Source organism: Piliocolobus tephrosceles, chromosome 4 (genome assembly GCF_002776525.5).
Source record: "Piliocolobus tephrosceles isolate RC106 chromosome 4, ASM277652v3, whole genome shotgun sequence".
NCBI lineage: Eukaryota > Metazoa > Chordata > Mammalia > Primates > Cercopithecidae > Piliocolobus > Piliocolobus tephrosceles.
This window is the reverse complement of record NC_045437.1, coordinates 46,927,689-46,949,178: the sequence shown is the minus strand read 5'-3', so window position 1 is coordinate 46,949,178 and position 21,490 is coordinate 46,927,689. Positions and strand designations below refer to the sequence as shown.

Below are 21,490 nucleotides of genomic sequence, written 5' to 3'. Positions count from 1 at the left end.
TCTGCGCAGGCCTCTGCTGCTTTAGCTGAGCCCTGTCCCCAGAGGCGGAGTCTACAGAGACAGGCAGGTTTCCTTGAGCTGCTGTGAGCTCCACCCAGTTCGAGCTTCCCAGCGGCTTTGTTTACCTACTTAAGCCTCAGCGATGGCGGGCACCCCTCCCCCAGCCTCGCTGCTGCCTTGCGGTTAGCTTGCCGCAGACTGCTGTGTTAGCAAGGAGGGAGGCTCCGTGGGCGTCGGACCCTCCCGGCCAGGTGTGGGATATATTCTCCTGGTGTGCCGGTGTGCTTACAGCGCAGTATTGGGGTGGGAGTTACCCGATTTTCCAGGTGTTGTGTGTCTCAGTTCCCCTGGCTAGGAAAAGGGACTCCCTTCCCCCTTGCACTTCCCAGGTGAGGCGATGCCTTGCCCTGCTTCAGCTCTCGCTGGTCAGGCTGCAGCAGCTGACCAGCACCGATTGTCTGGCACTCCCGAGTGAGATGACCCCAGTACCTCTGTTGAAAATGCAGAAATCACCGGTCTTCTGTGTCGCTCGCGCTGGGAGATGGAGACTGGAGCTGTTCCTATTCGGCCATCTTCGACAATATAATTCTTTAACATGTTGCTTCAATCAGGAAATCTATCATTAATATTTTATTAATATTTATCCTTATTAATAATAGATAATTATTACTATTTTCCTACCCTGAGGTGTTTTGAGTATTATTTTCTTATTATGTGTATTATATGTAGACACATATCATAATATCAGTAACTTCTTCTAGCTGGGCTTCTAGGTGGTATTCATTTTTTTCCTCTTAGAGAATAGGGGATGTAAAGACCATATCAGAACCTCTGCAGTTGCACATAAATTTTTTTGTTCAAATAAATAAAGGTAATAATGGTAGATAAGAAATTAAAACATTTCGTTTTAAGCAAGATGGTATTATGGACAGTGGCATCATGTGATTCCAATTTTTGACAACAGTGGTTGTACCATGCTCCCAATTCATGTCTATTTTTTGTGATTTCATTTTTATGGGCTCTGTAAAAAATGAAAAGCACTGGGGGCAGGGGGAAGTAGGGAGGAAAATCAGAATTCACACCTCAGGGTGTCTGCACCCATCATTTCATTTTGAGAGGATAAAGTCCATGAACGAATGTGACACTGCAGATGTGAACATGCTGTTCCTACCATGCTTCTCAGAATGACAGCGTCTTGGCCCAAAGGTAAGAGCCATGCTCGTAAAGATCTTCATTTTCTGTACAACATAACATAGCCTCCCCGTGAAAGCCACCCATTTCACCGGGTGCCTGGCATTGTTAGATCCATAGAAGGACTGTTTGTGTTGAGCTTGCTGAGAGATGACATAGTGGCTTCTAAGGGATTTTGAGGAAGGCTTTATCTATCCCTGATTTTCACCTTGTTCTAGAAGTTAAGGCTGCATATGATGAAGCATATATTTAAGTTGTCACTGCACTGGTTCAAGTTATCCAGGAAAGGCTTATCCTAGCCTCAGAGGCCTTGCCTCCTTTTATCTGGATTTGTTCCAGGAACAATGTCTAGTAGTATTAAAAACTGTGGTATCTTGGTGGCTTAACAATGGAGTAGAGAAGCAAAGCAAATCTTCCTCTTCGAGCTCCTTCCCTTCTTCTTCTTTCTTCTTCTCCTCCTCCTGCTGTTTCTGTCTTGGTATGATTTTCTTGGAACTTCCTTGCACATTGCCATGTCTGTTTTGAAAACCAAATAATTACTTCTGAGGGTCAAATTGAGACTATTTCAGTGGCCAGGAACCATGGCTCATGCCTGTAATCCCAGAACTTTGGCGGGCCATGGCAGGCAGATCACTTGAGGTCATGAATTCAAGACCAGCCTGGCCATGGCGCATTGTTTGTAATCCCAGCTACTTGGGAAGCTGAGGAGACAGGAGAATCTCTTGAGCCTGGATGGTGGAAGTAGCAGTGAGCCAAGATCATGTGACTGCACTCCAACCTGGGTGATAGAGCAAGACTGTGTTTTTTTTTTTTTTTTGAGACAGACTATTTCAGTGTCTATAACATAGAAGAGTAATATATGAGAGGGAAATTTTATTTACATTCAACATTTAAAGTTGTTGAAAGTTTACTTGTGTTAAGTTCTTCACTGTTATAATCTCATTGGATCCTCACAATAACCCTTTAAAGTACAAGTGTTATGATTCCATTCGCTATGAGACAACTAAGGCTTAGAAAATGTGAATGACTTGTTTAGGGCCACTAACTAAGTGATGGAGCCATTATCTGAGTCCAGATATCTGTGTCTCCCAAACCCGTGATTTTTCTTTTTAGCTTGTGGTGCATTAAAAATGTGACACAGTTCTTGCCCACTAAGAATTTTGGGTCCCCCTGGAAGATGAGAAAACTGTACAAATACTGTAATTCAGACCAAACTGTAAATACTTCTTTGAGATTTGATTTCATCAAGGTTGAAAGGCAAGTTAATGTCTAAATGAAGATCAAGGAAAGTTTCCTTTCTATGTGGGTCTTTTAGAAAGCTGAAACTTCAAGGCAGCAGCATCTTCCCTGAATAATTATAACCTCACGGAAGTTCTTTTCTAGGTGAAGAATTTTCTAATTAAAGCAGGCATATTCAGGTGAAGGTATCTTCTGTGAAAGCATTCATACTCTTACATGGTAATTGTTGTATGATATATGGTGAAAGGGTGGCCTGGGGGATATGTCATTGAATTCTGCTGTCTGCAATTGCAATCAGCCAGTAACAGTCACCTGTTGAATATGAATGAGATGTAAATAACATCTTGAATTAATTTAAATGCAATTATATTGATCAAATGGAAAAAAAAAAAAAAAAAAACCCCCCCCCTCAATTACTATAGAGAACAAGGAGAATAAATGACCCACATCTTCAGAAGAAATGTGTTGGTGAGCAAGGAAGTAAGCTGGCCTAAAAATAAAAAGGGCTGTGCAAACATGGCTGGTCAGTAGAAATCATTTTATTATTTAGAAAACACTGAAAAATAGTGAAGCAAATGAGGACATTGGAAAGTCTCTTCTTTTGATATCTGAGGTATTTTCACATATATCAGTTGGGTGTCTCACATGTATTGGTTAGGTTGTTCAATACTATTTCAGAATAATTTTGACATCAAGAATCACTTGATATGTAATTGGTCAACAAGGACTGCATTTGGGAGAATTAGATCAGGATGAATCTGTCTGGAATCTCAACTGATAGAAATACTTTTTATGGAGTTTTTTCTTCTCTCTGTTTGTCTGTATTGCCCTGAAGTTCTTCTGACCTGTCACTAGTAGTCATAGGAGGAACAGCCTATTCCAGTAACTTGCTGATGTGGGGTTTATTACCTCCTAGTTGAGTGACTCTAAAACTTCTATAGACATAAGAATTGCTTGGGATAGGGGTGGTGCTTGTTGTAAATTGTTGCAGGTTCCTGGGCCACCCTCAGAGAGATTGATTCAACACATCTGGGATGGGAATCTCATAATCTGCATTTACAATGAACAGTTTTCCCTGAGGCCCCTACCTCCATTCTGATGCCTCTGAGAAATTCTGCCCCTGATTCTGCTTTCTCTACATTTGTAGCCTTTTGAACACTTTGTCGCATTTCTGACCAACTTAATAAAACAAGTTAGGGAGCCCCTATAGATTGTATTACTTTCGTTCTGTTTGTAATTTAATAAGAAACATGTGTCCCTCTTTCCCATAGCATCAGTCAACTGTAAGAAGTAAAGTGTTCCTGTTAAGGGGATAGTGTAGCAGAGGTTCAGCATGGGCTGTGTAGCAAGGAGCTACAAAACCCACTCCCACCAATTCAGGGTGAGGACTTTAGTATTTCTAACCACCTTGGAAATGTTGCATTTCAAAGGATTCTTTAATGGTAACAAGTAGAGCTGAAGAAAAGTAACAATATCTCCTGATCCAACAGTGTTTTGCTTTGGTGATTGTCCACACTAGTGCAGGTCCCCTTTCCTTGGTCTACAGACAACTTAGAAGCAGCCAAAGGGCCATAGACCTATGCACACTCCCATCACTGCCTGCAGCCTCAGAACAATGGGTTTTCTCTACCCAGAAGTACTGTCCTTTTGACAACTGTTGTGCTAAATAAAACACAAATATATATTTTAAACACTTTATAATAGTTCTTGTAGACGTTTTTGTCAAAATATGTGTTTTTAATCAGTTGTCATGTAAAGGTTCTTCATCTACAGGGTAAATGTCATTTACGTGGGAGACTGACTATTGTAAATCATTAATTCCTTCAGCAACTGCCTGCAGCATCCTGGGCACCATTCTGTGCTCTAAAATTGAGAGTGAATGTAAATACTCTTCCACAAGATTTGGTATATTTTCTAATTAAAGATCCATATGGACTAAAACTCTTTTACTGGATATAAGGGCTGAAAGTTACATATTCTTATAATTATACCCAGTTGGTTGAGAATAATATGTACTGATTTATCAAATTAAAAGCCACAGGCTTGGCACGGTGGCTCATGCCTGTAATCTCAGCACTTTGGGAGGCCAAGGTGGGTGGATCACCTGAGGTCAGGAGTTCGAGACCAGCCTGGCTGACATAGCAATAACACATCTCTACTAAAAATACAAAAATTAGCCGAGTGTGGTGGCGCATGCCTGTAGATGAGACTACTCAGGAGGCTGCGGCAGGAGAATTGCTTGAACCCAGGAGGCAGAGGTTGAAGTGAGCTGAGATCCTGCCACTGCACGCCAGCCTGGGTGACAGAGTGAGCCTGTCTCAAAAAAAACTTTAAAAAGCCACAAAATAGAAAATGTACCAATATTCCACTTAGTTGCAATGTTTGTAACTATAGTTGTATTTTGTTTTAGTTGTATGTTTATGTGACAAACTATATAAAAACACAGCAGTGATTTATGTAATTCTGATTTTGATTTAAATGTGAAATTAAGTGGTCTCTCCCGTTTCTCTTCTTCTCCCTGTACCCCACACTCAACCCCTATCCAATCAGACAGGATTAGCTTCCATGGAGCAGGCTATGCAGCTATTTTCTTGCACAGCGTGGCACAGTAGTACCGACAATTTAGGAAATAATTGAAGCAAAGAAATGAATGTTAATTAAGACACATACTGTCAGCTTCTAAATCTGCAGACTTAATGGATCCTCATATTATTTCCAATGTCCTTTAGTTTATTTGGACATCAGGTGACCTCACAAAACAAAACAAACATTTCTTGCTATTGTGTCTACTAAAAGAAATGCTTCAAAGAGACTCCCTGATAACATTTGGGATGTCCTTTTTTCCACTGCAGATCTCGGCTGTTGTGCTTGAGCTTATTTAGGGCATGCATATCTATGTTCCTATAGGAAGCGCAGAAGTGAGCCTGAGCAGTGCCACGATTTATGGGGAGGCAGTAATGAGCTTCTCCTGAATGCTAATTACTGGAGAATTGTTCAGGGAGACTGCAAGAACTGTTGGTTTGTGGTAAATTAGTCACCAACTCTATTGAGATGGACTGAAAGTTTAGATCAGAGCTATAAAGGCGCCAAAATCCTGATGATTGACGGCCAAACTTGGTGACAGGACCAATGTGGAAATACCCCAATTGTGCTAAACAGTGGTAAATAACTTTGTATGAATCTAATGAAACAAGTACAATCTATATAAAAGTTAAAACTTCCAACCACATTAGGATTAAAAGGGTGGTGAGACTGGATTGTTAAATGAATTATCAAAGCTGTTTTGGTTCTTAGATCCGAAAAGCTGCCCAAGCTGCCAATGGTATGAAGGAATAGTCTGCTCTGGAAAGAGCTCTTCCTGGAGTCTGCTGCCGTTCATTTGCCTGGGGATCAAGCTCTCTGGCTGTCCACACACATAAACCTCAACCTTTATCTAACACAGCACTGGGTGGCTCTTCTGAGAAGCGATACTCTCACTCAAAACAAGCCTGCATTTGGAGGCTTTTCTTGAATCACAGGCAGCTCTCTTTTAATTCCCAGTTACCTTCCTCCTTCATTTCCATTTCCAGCAACGAGAAGAGGGGAGTTAATGATTCATTTGCTCCCAATGACCTTTTGAATAAGTGGACTGCGGTGTTTGAGCCACTCTTAGCTCCCCGCCTTCTCCCTACTTTACTTCCCTAGTTTGGCTTTAATATTTACAGCCTCCTTGTCAGTCTACACGCCTGAATGCCCGAAGGAAGCAAAACATTTATTGCCTTTCCCTCCCTGGTGTGCAGGAGCTATTTCATCCAGTCTTATTCCTCCCCTTTACATCACATGGGGAGGCTTGCCTCCTGACTGGGGACGCCCCGAGTTCTTCCCCAGTCTCTACTGTTTCATCTGTTGATTTCACCAAAACAAAAAGATGGATTCTGACTCCGACTCACCTTTTAACTACTCGTGGCCTTCCTTTCCCAAAATGAAGATTCGAAGAAGGACGCCCAAACAAGGTAGATTGCAGTATCTTTTCTTTCTTTCATGGGCAAAACGAGACATTCTATTCTTACCTTTCTTTTCCTTGTTTCTTTGCCAGACTGTTTTTCCAATGTAGCGCGTGTTTATACGTGCCTTTATAAAACTCTCACTGTACTGATACATACAGGTTTCTGAGGCAAACCTACTAATTCTTCTTATGTTCCTTTCACTTTGAATCTACCTACCTTGGTGCTATTATGTATGTGCAATTCTCTTTAAAAAAAAAAAAAAGAAGAAGAAGCAAGTTTAGTATAAGGTAAATGTTTTGGATTCACTTAATCAGATTTACCTTGGAGTTACCTTGACAATAAAGAGTCCTGTTGATTTAAACATGTTCAGTCTTTGTGGGATTTGCGGAGAATACGCATGTGTTTCATACCCAGTTTCTGCATCTTTTGTTTTAGTTTTCAAGTGTATAGTAATTTAAAAAATTTTTTTGTAATTAAAAAAATTTTTCTATTTTATACTATTTTATTGATTTTATAGATATGACAAGGAAAGGATTTGAAAAAAAATACTTTCAACACAAAAGCCTGTGTATCTTCAGAGAATATAGTCACATGTTAAATAGTTTACCAAAATTAATTATCAAGTAAGTAAAATCCTTTACTGCTGAAGGAAGAAGAGCCATTTATCTGAGCATGATTGATAATGGAATGGGTTTGCATTGCTTATTCTCTCTTACTTGAAGCCCATTCTTGTAGTGTGGGCCATGGAAACAAGGGGCAAGCTGGTGTTAGGGTGCAGAAGCAGTACCCTGAGAAGCTGTTGTCCCATCCTCGGCTGGGCTTAGCTGGCGGTGATTGCTGCCTTCTGAGGTTTAAAAAAATAAGATAGTGTGTAATCCTTCCCATTTCTTGTCTTGTGCAGGGACATGTGTGGTTATGTTTTTAATTCAAGGAGAAAAGGAACATTTTCATAAACTTACAAGCAGGAAAGGTGTTTCTAAGCAGATTGCCTCTGCAGCACTGCCCTTTGGGAGCATACCTGTTCTAAGGCGCAATATGGCTTACCCTGTCACCCCGTGCTTCTCCCAGAGGAGGATGGACACTAGCATTTGTCAGCATACCAGCCTAGCTTCAAGCATCTTCTTTCTTCCTTCTGAAATAAAATAGAAGTGTTTATTTGGCTTGTTTGCTCTTTAGCTTAGATCAAGGCCAACACCAGGAATAAGATGTGCTTACCATCTAGGGCTAGTAGAAAGACTCAGCCTGAACACATTTATCATGTTGCTCAGCTGCCATCCTTCAAATTCTATGATTGAAGACTTGAATAGCTTATATTCAATATACTATTTTAAGACATTAAAATTAATGTTTTAAAAATTAATTTTATTTTTTATCTAAGAAAATTGATTTTTCTATTTTATTGATTTTATAGATGTTATAAGGAACAGATTGAAAAAAATTTCAGCACAAAAGCCTGTATATCTTTGGTGGATACAGTCGTATATTAAAAGGCCATGATATATGTAACTTACTATTAAATGATTCAGGGGATATATATATATATATCAGCACAAGCATGTGCTTATAAAACAAGCTTGTACACAAATAGAAAATGGAGTAAAATGTTAACAATATGTAAATCTGGGTAAATAGTATATATTGCTATTTTTTTTGTGCTGCTATTACTCTTTCAGCTTAAAAAAAAATTAGTGGATATCCTTCAGCTTTTCTGTAAGTTTGAAATTATTCCCAAATAGTAAATAAAAAACCATGTAAAGTGTTTTTGAGAGAGGAGATACACAAAGTCATTATTACTTTGGAGTGAATATTATTAGTTCTGGTACACTGAAAGCTGCTTGAGGGTAGGTACCGTTCTGTAGAGTCTACCAAATCTCTGTGTTAATTCTAACCCAGTTAAATTTGGGGTGTAATCTGCTTTATTTAGTTTTGTATTTATGTGGCCCAATGTTGTTGGGACCTGGGCAGCCTAACACTGGAGAGACATGGCATTAATGATGAGGAGGCCACTGGAGAGCTTTGAGAGTCCATTGGAGTTGTAGGGAATGCATTCATCATGCTCTCCTTTTAAATCCAAAGTTGAAGCATGGCCAGTATGAGCTGCAACAGAAAGTCATAGCATAGCTATGTATAAATTAAACATGATTCAAGTGAAAGCAGGTACCTGGGATATGGAAATGATTAACTATTTGCCACTGATAAAAGATGAGTGAAAATTAGGTTGGTAGCAGAGAGGTGGGGATTGTTAGACAATGTTCCACACTTACGTTCTTTATGAAATCATGGTGATTTAGTTATGAAGAGTGGGTTTGGTCATGCTGTAATGCTAGCTGGACGGAGTCCCAGAATCACAGATCCTTATAGCCTAAAGGGCCTTAGAGACAATCTGGTCCAATTCCCTCATTTGACAGATGAGGGCAACAGTGATGTAAGGGGGCATTATTCATATGTTCAACAAACACCTGGGATGGGGGGTGCCAGGCACTGTTCTTGAGGGTATGGTGAAGTAATGACCCTGACAGATGCTGTCTCTGCTTACAGGGATCTTAACGTGGGGACCCATCTCCCAGGATCCAGACATGCCCCCTCTATATAGTGGAAGAAACATCAAGGGACTTGGTTTTTTAGCCTGAGGGCCATTTGGGAACTGTGGTCTCTTGTTGCTTAGAGGGTATCATAAGTATTTTTGTCAGTCTTCAGAACTGAGGTGGCTTGAATTTCTTAATCATTCTTCCCTTCCTTCTAATCACCACCAACATCATTCTCAGATGTAGGTTCAAGTCACTGGAGAAATCATGAAGGTGGCTTTGAGGGCTTGGAATTACTGGTTTATTGGCAAACCTCTTTTGAATTTGGTCAGAAATAGTGTCTGATGTTCTCTCTTGTTCTTTCCTTGTCCTGACCTCCATTGTCAGTATTTCCTTTGTTTAATATCTCCTCCTGTCCTAGTTTTCACTATTTTTTTGATAGAAACCCAGACACATATATATTACTGGCTTGTGGAGGGAGTGATGTGAAAATTTAGAGCAAGGGTTTGGTAACAAGAGGAAAATAACATTAGCAGAAACTCACTAATACCATATTTCAATTAAAAAGTATATCTAGTACTTTCTTATCCTTACGCCTTCAGAGGAAAGATAAGAGGATGTGACTTGGAAGCAGTGCCTTTGGAAAAGACCCATGTCCAGCACGGAGCACGATGAAAGCAGTTAAAACTAGGCTGCCCAAAATGTACTCCTAGGGTTCCCAAAAGTTGGCTTGTTCCTTTCATAGGTAGCCCCAGGACGGGCTGTACTAGCAGCCCAGCAGTTAATGATTGGCGTGGGCCAGAATCCATTACTGTTCCACTTCAAGGGCTCCAGGAATGCCTGATTTTCTGTTTTTTTTTGTTTTTGTTTTTTTTGTTTTTTTAGTAGGAGATTCAGTCAATAAATTTATTGCTTATTAATTAAAGGTTGAAAAATATAGGAATTAGGCTTTACCCAAGGTTCTCGTAATTGTCATTCAGTCTTTAAAATGCATACTTTAGTATAAATCATTAGGCCCCAGGAAATGTTGAAATTTTCATTCTTTTATGCCTTTTATCCACTTGTGCAACTTCTCTTGTTCTCTCCTTCCCCAGTTCATATCATATGCTACCTCTCCAGTGACACATAGTGTGAACATTTTTTTCTCTCTTTTTTCCTTTTGCTGGTGCAAAACCAGGCTACAGTTGCCAAAGAGGGCGATGCATACCAGAAAGCTTGACAACCTCGGAGAGCTTAGATAGCACCGCATTTTCTCTAATAATAATAAAAATAACTAATATTTATATGGTACCATATTAATCATAGCTACTCTTTACTAAGCTATAGTACATGCTTTGTATCTATGATATATGAGTCCCAAAATAACTCTGTAATACAGATACTGTCTCTGTTTTATAGGTGAAGAAACTGAGGCTGAGTTTTACAGTTATTCCCAAAGTTATACTAGGACACACAGGGAACAGTAACCAAGGTAGAATAAAGAAGGAGAAGGAATGAAAGAATGACATATGAATAATGTGTTTTTTGCACATGTTGTCTTGTAAAAGACCTGTATATTAGATGTGTTTGTCATCTTCATTTATTAGTTGGGGACTCCAAGGCTCAGAGAAGAGAAATGAGTTGCCACAAATTAGAGCTAATAAATGGCAGAGCCAGGCCAAGAACCAGGACACTCAAAAGGCTTTGTTCTTCCTGGTATGTTTCACCACCTCTTAGTAGAGGTAAGGGATGGTAAACTTCAATAGGTAGCTACCTTGGGTTCAAAAGGTGTTATCGTGCCTCCCCATCTTAGCTCCCCCCTCTCCTTTATGTATCTTTACTAGGAGGAGAATTGACAGGGGGAGACTCTGGAGGAGCAAGATGGTAGGGTTGTTTATGCATCTTGATACCTTCCTCCTATACACAGATACAGTACTTAAATACGTCATTGGATTGGGATTGGGAACAGATGCACAGATGCCTGGAGCACAGGATGGTTGGCTTAGGAGAGGAAGAGACAGGATGAATTGGGAAAAAAAAGGGGCTGGGAGTGCTTTCCACTGTGGCCTGGAAAGTTTACAGGTTTATTCCAGAGAAAAAGATACAGTTAGAGAGATTTGGCATGCTCGGAATAGAGACCTAAGACCCTGAGACCATTGTTTTGGCCTATTTCATGAGCTCATTTCACGTTTAGAGGGCAGGTACCTAATCTGAAAAAATAATCCTTAACACAGTAAGTAGGCAGAGGTATGATGGCATTTTAGAAATGTTAATGATTTTTTAAAGTGAGATACTTTTTTCTCATGGACTTACTTGTCTTTTTTTCTTTCCCTTCCTCCCTTTCGTCAAGTTTCATCAGATGTACACATGCATGTGGATGATATATCAGATGTACACATGCGTGTGTGTATTCAGTCTAAAAACTCCCCAAATGATAGCTGAATACCACAGGATGAGTAAGTCACTAGAGAAATCCTTATTAAGGAAGAGAAACATTTTCCTAAAGGTGACATAACCTGCTAAGATTTCTTTGGCTCTCAATGAAGAGAGTGTTTAACCTCATACAGAGCAGTTTCAATTCCAGACTCTGCCTAGAGGTCTACCATTGTCAGCAGAGTAGAGGAGACCCATTGCAAACTCTTTGCCAAACAACATAGCTGCATACCCTCAAAGTTCCCTTTAGTTAAACAAATACTTTGCCAAATTTTTGAAAGTAAATTTTTCTTTATTTTTGGCTGCTCAAATTCTTGGACAAGGTATCGTTCTCCATTAATCTCTGCAGGTGGAAGGGAGACAGTATTATAATTAACTGTATTCTTGTTCAGGGGACTCCTCTCCATCACTCCTGGTTTTAGGGAAGGACAAATGATTATTTATTCAGATACATTAATTAAGTAAGGTAGAAAGTGATTAAGTCCCATAGGAAAGATCAGGAAAAATTACTGTCAAAGTTCAAGGCAAAAAGACCAGTTCAAGTTGGGGGTATCATGAAAAGAATGTCATTTCAATAGCCTGTAAGGCTGTGGTGAGCTTGTTGGGCTTTTAATGGCAGGATGTTCCTTCTAAGCAAAGGACAGAGTCAGATATACATAGAATGTATCAAAGTGATAGAAAATAGCCTAGCCTTGTGGCCTGTTGATTCATGGCTATACAGAAATGTAGAGAGGTGCCAAATGTGCTGGCCTGGATGGTTAGTTTTGCGTGCTTAGTATGTTTCTTCCCTTTGCTCTTTAGGAAGTGGCCCCTCCATTACTCTGGCCATAGGTCCAAATGTTGCTGCAGACTTCTCATGTAACTTTGCCTTGCTGAGTGCAGCGGGATGGGCACCCCACCCAGACTAGGCCAATCACAGCACTCCTCCTGCCTGGTTCACAATGATTGGCCCGGGTTGGGCACATGATTTAATCATAGCCAATCAGAATCCTTCCCTGGGATTATTCAAACTGGAGGTTGGTGGGCAATGTCTTCTTTTTTGGATGGCAATGCTGGATGGATTGGAGTGAAAACCTTTAGCTGGAAGAAACCAGCCTGTAGTAGGAGGAAATACTGCAAACATGTAAAGAGAAGTAGATGAGTGAGACGGTCCTACCTGGGTTCCAGGCCCTTGTTGCTGCCCAGGTTCCTACCTCTCAAGACTTGAATGCTTAATTCTTTTAGTTTTGTGAGCCACCCTCACATGCCTTCCATAAATCTCCTCCCTCACTCTTTTATTTATGTTTTAGAAAGTACAGGTGAATATTTATCCCACTTTTAACTATTAATCTCCAATTTGCTGTTTAAGATGCAGCTTGAGTGTCCGTTTTTCCAAGAGGCATTCTCTGAATTCCCTTGGAGTTCAGCATTGTAACTCCAGTGCCACTCTGCCTTGTGTATATGTTTAGGAAAGGCCCTCTCATTACTGTATTACAGCTGTTATTAAACCTCTATATCCTAAGACACTGAATTCCTTGAAGGCAGCGAGCCTGTTATCACATCTCTGGCAGCACTTGGATCCCAGAAAGTAGGCAATAAATATTGAAAGTGTTTCGTGGCACAAATTTACCCATGCTACACCCAGATAGTCTTTATCTACAATTGATCTGATCATCTTCATGGGGTCCCACTCTATAGGCAGTGGGGCAGGGGAAGGGAAAGGATATATTTTAGTCTAATATAGAAAACTTGGTCTGATACAATAATCTAAATAGTCATTTTTGGTGACTGATCAGTGTCTTTACGTAAAATATTCAGTGTCTCAAGTTTCTTCCCTCTCCTACTCTTCCTTGTCAAGCTGCTGTTGAATGTGATTTCCTGGCGACAGTGGAGGTGAATGGTTGGGGGTGGAGGTGGAGGGATGGAAAGTCCCAGTCCTTCAATCTACACTGCACCTCCTGGGTCCTCCTGGGTTCTGCTGTGGCTTGACAGGCCTAGGCTCTTCCCTGAGGCATGAGTGCTTTATTACTGGGTGTTCTGCCATCTGTGATAAAGGTCAGCAGCTGGGATTGTGGTGCTAGTCAGGACCTGGTGATTCTCCTTCTGATTTCACCCTGACTTGGCCCCACCCTGGCTCTTCCGCTACAGAAACCTTGGACTCTCTTCCCCTGGCTGCTGAACCAGATGCTTCCCCCAGAAACGTCTGCCACCTGGTCTCTTCCTTTGCACCGTGGTGGGCCTCGTGAGAGGCCACAAGCGCTCAATTCAGGCCACTTCGTGTTCTTCTCAGAGGCCTTCGGGATTTGTGGGATCCCATTCTCACCATGTAGGAACCTGAGAGTGGCCCAGGAAAGCTGAGCCTGGCCCCGCTGCTTGACCTTGCTCCTCCTGCAAGTGTGCTTGGGTAATGGTCATCCTCATGATAGTGTGGGGTAGCCTGCAAAGTGATCTATTGCAGAGCCCCAGACAGAAGCAGGAAAAACCCACTGACCCTCAGAGTAGCCTCCAGCTTATTTCACACTGTTCCGCAGAGGCAGGGAAATCACTTGTCTCATCTGTCTGGTCTGTGACGTTCCTGACAATGGAGCGTCCTGGTTAAGAATGTTGACAAATCCCGCATCCAGCTCTCATTCATCCCTACCTACCTGGTGGTGTTTCAGACTTGCTCAGGATAATGAAACAGGATTCAAGAATTAAGTAGGGCTTCTCAACCAGAAGAAACAACAATTTGGAGGAACGCCAGGTAGTACTTGGCTTTCATCATTCATTCATCCATTTGTCCATTTATTCATTCATTCAAAATGTTTCCATTGAGAACACATAAAAAATAAATGAAAAAATGTAAATTTCCATGGAGAATTCTCTATTTTGCTAGCATAGTTTTTTGTCTATAGAACTCAATTACTTTTGAGGATATTTAGGGGGCCTGAAACACATGTGGCTGTAGGGATGGGCACTGGAGAATGGAGCTTCTCATGAATTTGAAAGAAACAAAATATTTTTGTGTGCCAGCGTCTTTCCATAAGATTATAGGGGATTTGACGTATTCGTAGAGTTCTTTGTGATGATGACATATGGGGTATCTTCCTCTTTAGTTTGTTTGTATTTTTAGAGTCACTTGAAGTGGTCTTATCAGAGTCCGCCCCTTCATTTGAGGTCTTTCAGTTTTATCATGGTGTTTTTATATATTAGGTTTTCCCCTCCTCGGTTTGCCAATTTTTCCTTGATGTGGACTAATTTGCTTTAGGCCTTAGAGAACTGCATCAGAAGGAAGGGCTTGTTGATTAAATCTAATCATGCCAAAGTCCACATACCACACATGACTGAATATCTGCTTGATTGTTTGAGGGAAGCAAGGAAAGAAAAAGTTATTTATACATTCAAGAGTCCTTTTTCCAAACATAAACATAGGGACTCTTGAAGGCTACTTTGTGCTACTACAATGAGGAGTGAGGACTTGGAAAGATTGGTTTTTGTTTTCAGAGGCCTGCATTTCCCTCCGCTTCTCCTGACTTCCCTCTATGTCTCTCCTGTACAAGGGAAAAGGCTTGTTTTCTTCTTCAATAATTTTGATTAGTTCTTTCGAAACAGTAGACCAGGACTTTTTTTAAGGATCTCGTTTTAGAGACCCGAGTGTACTTGTTATTTAGGAGAGGGTTTAAACTGTGCTTTTCCGGGGGGGAGGGAGGAGCTGGAGAAAGAGCTCTCACTCCCAGCACCTCTGGAATCCACTGGCTTTGTCCCTAGCTGTTACTGTGGCTAACAGGACTGCCCTGAGAGGCCTGACCTCCTTCCAGGGACCACTTTTCTTTTTAAAGGATCACCAGGAAGGTGAGGTAAGTTCTGAGGGTGAATTGGGTATTTGGATTGAGACTCTAGTTTGGTGAACAGAGGTTCCCTGGGTTCTCTCAGATACTCTTGCTATGTATTAAAATCTACAGAGTTACTTTAGCTTACATGTGACCCACAGGAAATTCCTGGGTTGAGGATAATTTTGGAATTTGGATGGATCCTCTCTGTAACCTCAGGTCCAGCTCAGAAGAGTACGGCCACGACTAATATCAGAAAAAATCCTGAGAGAACCTTAGAAGAGGAATGGGCGAGGAGATGAATTCTAGTTTGCCTCTGGAAATGTCCTGTCCACCCCCTTTTTAGAGACAAGGTCTCATCCAGGCTGGAGTGCAGTGACAAGAACATAGTTCACTGCAGCTTCTAACTGCTAGGTTCAAGTGATCCTCCTGCCTCAGCCTCCTGAGTAGCTTGCATGTACAGACATGCACCACCACATCCAGCTAATTTGTTTCATTTTTTTATAGAAACAAGGTCTTGCTGTATTGTTCAGGCTGGTCTCGAACTCCTGGGCTCAAGCATTCCTCCCATCTTGGCCTCCCAAAATGCTGGGATTGTAGGCATGAGCCACAGCATCCAGCTCATAAATGTTCACTTTCATTGCGAGGGTAGGTTTTTTCTTTCTTCTGGGTCACACTAAGACCATAGGTGAAAAAGACTTTCTATAAACTTCAGAACTTAGTGAAGGTCCCTTTGAATGAGGGAATTTGGGAGATTGTATACTGCAGTGGGTGGGCTTTGCTCTCTGTCAGGACTGTTTGTGTTCTGGTTCAACCACTTAATATAATAACCTGGGCAGGTTAATCACTTTCCCTGGGCCTTAGCTTTCTTGTCTACAAAACAAATATGATAATGACTCATGCAATTATGGAGAGTAAGTTTGGCAGATGGTTAAAAAACAATTCTGTATGCTCTTGGGTAAAACATTTCCAGTTAATACATTTATACATATATTATCTGATATGGTCTACTAACTGATAACCTACCATTTTGCATAAAATCACACAGCTTTTCTTTACTTAAGAGGCACATTTTAAAAATATGACTTTTCCAGACTCTTATTTTAGATGTAAAGATGGTTATTGTTAAAAATCTAGAAATTACAGATAGTAAAGAGTTGAAAATAAAAACTGTTTATATTCTATCACCTAGAAATAGCAGTTGACATCTTAGTTTATCTTTTAGGTCTTTGAGTCTTGAGTATCTTGAGTGTTGTTGTGCTCTTAAACAAAATGAGATAATGTGTCTACTATTCTATGAATGTTTTCTCAGCAAGACTCAGCAAACTGCCAGGGGTGAATAGGACAGGGCCAGGAAGTGGGTGAACATACCTAGGTATAAGTCACATTGTAACACATTAATGAAACTTCTTAATGGAAAAATACCAGACATTTTTCAAATACCATTTTCTTTCGTTCAAAATAGGATACTTGGTAACCCTAATTATTACATAAAGGACTTTGAACTACATAGCAGAGTGTCTGCAGAGAGCCACCATTGATTAGCTGTGTGCCCTTGGGAAGTTACTTAAATAGCACTGCAGTTTCCTCATCTGTCAAATGGAATTGTTTTGGGGATGAAATGTGTTAAGAAGTATTAATCATACAGTGCCTGGTTCAGAGTAAGCACCATAGTTATGTTAGCTACAATAGTAGTAGTGTCTGATATAATTACCCAGTGTGTAGCACGTGTTCCAGAGATGCCGACTCTTATAGTAGTTACATTTTACATCTATTTCCTCCTTTTTAATGTTTCTCTTCCTGATATCTTCTTCCCAGTACCTTTACTTTGCATATCTGCCTGATTATCCCATTATTTTGTTAGCAAAGAGGTAGCCTATCTGATATTTTAAATAAAGGGATTAAACAGTAATACTCTTGGGCTACTGCTACCAGAAGGCATAAGAGGTGCATGGTATTGTGGTGTTTTACACAATCTGTAGCTGAGACCCTAGTTGGGAGGTTGCTTATCCTACCAGGAAGAGCAAAAGAAAACTCTCATCACCAGAGTGTGATAGATGACATAGGACAAAATACAGAGATAATAGGAAGAGCTCAGAGAAGAAGGAAAGCCTCCTGGTTGGGTCAGGGGACCTCCTGGGGAATAGACAATACTCACTGGGCTCTGAAGACTTTTTTTTTTTTTGAGATGGAGTCTCAGTCTGTCGCCCGGGGCTGGAGTGCAGTGGCATGATCTTGGCTCACTGCAACCTCTGCCTCCCAGGTTCAAGCAATTCTCCTGCCTCAGCCGCCCGAGTAGCTGGGATTACAGGCATGCGCCACCACGCCTGGCTAATTTTTGTATTTTTAGTAGAGACGGGGTTTTGCCACGTTGTCCCGGGTGGTCTCGAACTCCTGACCTCAGGTGATCCGCCCACCTTGGCCTCCCAAAGTGCTGGGATTACAGGTGTGAGCCACAGTGCCCGGCCTGAAGATGTTTTTTTAAGAGTTGCTGATAGAGGCTGAGGGCTCTGTCCTGGGCCCAGCAGGTTGCACACTACCTGGTGATCAGTAGACAGTAAGTATGGGAAAAAAGAATGAATGAATGAATAGGTGAATAAGTGAATGAAAGTAGACTGTGACACTCCCATCACAACATGTAGCAAGGAGAGCCTATCACAAGAGAACCTCAGAATCTGAGAAAACATTACCAGACCTGAAGAGAATTTTCTGTTCTTGATGAGAAATGATTTATCTCTTCAGTGAATATTCATTATCCACTGCCTGCCTGTATGGTTGTGGGTACTGGGAAGATGGTGAACAAAACTGTCTTTGAAGTTGCTGTTCTCATGGAGCTTATGTTTTAGTGGAAGGAAACAGATGACATACAACAAGCAAATAAATCTCTAATATGCTAGGTGATGGTAAGGGGCATGAGTGAAAATAAAGCAAGGCTTGGCGGTTGCCATTTTATATAAGATGATCAGGGAGAGTCTCTTTGGTAAAATGACACTGGGGCAGAGATGAGAAGAAAATGAGAAAGCAAGGCATCTGCATATCCAGGGAAAGAGCCAGCTGGAAGGTGGAGCAGCAAGTGCAAATGGTCTGAGGCAAAAACAGCAAGGAGGCTTGTGGGGCTGGAGTAGAGTAGTGGGCAGGGCTTCAGAGAGGCTGGGAGAGAGTGGAGGAGGGGCAGGCAACGGGAGGCACCATAGGTCCTGGAAAAGTCTGGCCTTCACTCAGTATGAGATGGGAAGCCGTTGAAGAATTTTGCAGACATGACATGACTCGATTTCCTTTGTCTCTCCTGTGGAGAAACGGCTATGGAGGGCCAAGAGTGGGAGCAGAGAGACTACTGTTGTAACAGTTTAGGAAGAAGACAGTGGTGGCTTGCTTGGTGTTGCAGTGGAGGTGATGAGAAAGGTCAGATTCTGAATCCAGTTGTGAAAGGAAACAGTCAAGGGTGACTCCAAGGAAAGACAGAGTTGCCATTTTTTGGGAGAAGTTGGGTGTGGGGGTGGGAATCAAGAATTCAGCTTTGGACCTGTTGTGCTTGGCATGACTGCTGGACAACTAGGAGGAGTATTGAGGGGATAGTTGTGACTCAGGGGAGTGCTCTGGACATCTGGTCTGGAGTTGAAAATGTGAGAGTCATCATCATATGATGGTGTGTGATGCCATACTGTCAGATAACCAAGGGAAGGGTGGAAAGAGTGGAGTTTGAGGACTGACCCTAAAGTAGTACAACCTGCCAACATCCAGAAGATGAGGAGGAACCTGCCATGGGGCCTGAGAAGGAAAGGCCAACAAGGTGGGAGGACCTGGAGAGCCTGGTGTTCTGGAGGATAAGGACAGGAAGTGATCAACTGTATTGAATACTACTGTAGGTCACAGAAGGTGCAACTGAGAACTGACTATAGGGTCTGTCATTTGAAGGTCTTTGGTGACCATAATGGGCACTACTTCAGGAGAGTGTTGGGAATTGAACTCTAAAGTAAGTCTCACCCATTCTATGGTGGTTATCCTCAGTGAATGTTTCTGCTGTTCATAAAGGTCTAGAGTTAAAGCAAAATCCAATGAATAAATGAAACCAATCTACTCAGCCACAGTTAAGAGATATCTGGACTGAGAGGCCCTCACCTGACTTTTGCACTCTGGCATCCAGAGTGGGCCAAACCAGGTCGGCAGCAGGTTTGCAGAAAACTGCCTTAGCTGGGTTTGTTTATGTCTGGGCGTGGGTCATTTGCATAACCAGTCAAGTAGGCCACATTTTGCTTTAGCTACAAGGCTCTTAGCTTCTTAAGGGAGAGCTGGATTTTGTTGGAAATCAGGTTTGAAGAGACCCTAGGCTGGGCCGTGCCATTAACTGTTTCCTGCTAGATTGGAAGTAGTTGTAAATGTCAGAGTGAAGGGAGGCATCTGCAGCTGCCTCTTCCTCTCCCCCTTACTAGTTCCAATTCCTCTTCTTTCTATGGGTGGAATCTATTTACTTTCTATTGTCACCCGTGTCACCTGATTAGAGGATTCAGTACAACAAGGGCAGGCTTATGAAAAGTTTGACTTCACAGAGCCCTGGTGGAGTCACCTAGATCACATTACAAAGCAGTGAGAATAGGAGAGTGGAGAGCTGGGGATCCCCTTGGAGTTGCTGTTTATCCTCCAGGCACTTTGCAGTGAGAAACTGGCCCAAGTCCACTTCATCATGTTAGGACATCTTAGTTTCTGAAATCCTGCCTTTGTTCTTGAGAAATGCTGTCTCTGATTGTCTGACTTTATCCTGTAGTTATAATCCCTCCCATTTCATGAGAGCTCATCCTTCAGTCCTTGGAGGTAAATCCTATGGGCAGTTTGACAGCTTTTCTTTCTCTTCACATTTTATGTTTTTCAGTTAACCATGTCCAGGATAGATTTTTCAAAATTTCTTAACACCAACTAAGTCTGAAATAAAAGTTACAACATTTTAAATGCTCTTCGTGAAGCAAATGGAATGTTTTGTGCATGCCAGTGGCCTTGGGTTGTTTTTGAATTTGTAACGTTATAGCAGAGGTTGAAATTATTTTTAAAAAGAATCAGAACTAAACTTATGCCACCTCATTTACTTTTTAAATATTTAGGAAGCATAACTAATAAAGCATTTATAGGGTGCTTACTATGTCAGAGTCTGCTCTAATCACTTAAAATATTAACTCATTTAATTTTCACAATAATTCTATGAGATGGATATATTATTGCCTTATTTTACAGATCAGGAAATGGAAGCACAGAGAGCTTAAGTAACTTGCCCCAGGTCACACAGCTAATAGATAATGGAGTAGAGACTTGAACCCAGGCAGTCCAGGGCTCATGCTTTTAACCACTGCAACACACTAGTGCTTTTCACTAATTTAAAATCTGCAGCCATTTAAAAATGGGAGTTGAGCTTTGGCTACTTTTATATTGTCTTTGAAATATATGTTTACCAAATATTAAAAATTAATGTTATCAACAAAACTATAAAGTTGATTTTTAGCTAAGAAAAACTTCCTATAAAACAGCATTAATTTAAAACTAGCTGGTTCTTACTGCAAATTATTTCTATATGCTCATTGAAAAAGTCCATTTTTGGGGATCAATAACTTTTTCACTTAATTTGTTACTGGAGTAGTTACATATGGAAGTGATAATACCATATTTCTTGAAAATATTGAAAAGATACCTTTAAGAGAAAGAAACTATTTTGGGGAACTTTCTGGCCTAACCCAAAAAGGCTGCTAGATAAATTTAAAAAGATCTGTAACACTTAAAAAAAATGAAACTATTACAGCTTTTCCTTTGAATAGGCTGAAACACGGTAGAGCAATTAGCCATTTTGATATAAGTAGCTGATGCTTACTTGAAAGTGTTCTTTAAGGCTTATTTTCCTTTCATGATCAGTCTTCTGCTGGTTTTAAGCCCGTTATTTGCAGTGTTTACTGTTGAAGTTAATAAAGGAGTGGTGGTCCTGTTAGTCTGCATCATTTTCTGGTTTGTGAGTCTGTGTTCACTTCTAGATCCTATTGTCTTGAGACATCTTTTGACAAGTAGAGGCTGTGTATGCCTCAGAAAAATACTCAAAAGGATATTTGTGCTAGTGTTATTAATGATTGCAGCAAGTGACTAAATCTATATGTCAGGTTCTAGGTGGCAGAAGTAGAGAGGAGATTATGCTGGATTATACTCTTGCACACCCAAGTCCTTCACAAGACTTACTGTCTCAGTGGAGCCATTACTCGAGTGACAGGATGATGACATGGACTAAGCCACCTTTTCTCTCTTTCTCTTTCTTTCTTTCTTTCTTTCTTTCTTTCTTTCTTTCTTTCTTTCTTTCTTTCTTTCTTTCTTTCTTTCTTTA

General features: G+C 41.0%; 1 protein-coding gene and 1 non-coding gene across 3 annotated transcripts in view; one reads left to right on the top strand and one right to left on the bottom strand.

Annotated features, from left to right (window-relative positions):
• The window catches only part of ARHGEF28 (Rho guanine nucleotide exchange factor 28), a 332,396-nt gene that overhangs the window by 200,444 nt on the left and 110,462 nt on the right, over positions 1-21,490 (top strand). The window contains exon 1 of one of the 2 annotated variants that reach the window (XM_023207974.2): positions 6,267-6,422. The exons of the other annotated variant lie outside the window; for it this stretch is intronic. Coding sequence (XP_023063742.1) covers positions 6,338-6,422 — 85 coding nt within the window. The 5' untranslated portion in view covers positions 6,267-6,337. Of the gene's footprint in view, positions 1-6,266; positions 6,423-21,490 lie in introns of those variants that run through there. 2 annotated transcript variants of the gene reach the window in all.
• On the bottom strand, positions 20,839-20,901 carry LOC111539956. The gene has a single exon (XR_002730846.1). It is a non-coding gene; the product is annotated as a U7 small nuclear RNA (small nuclear RNA).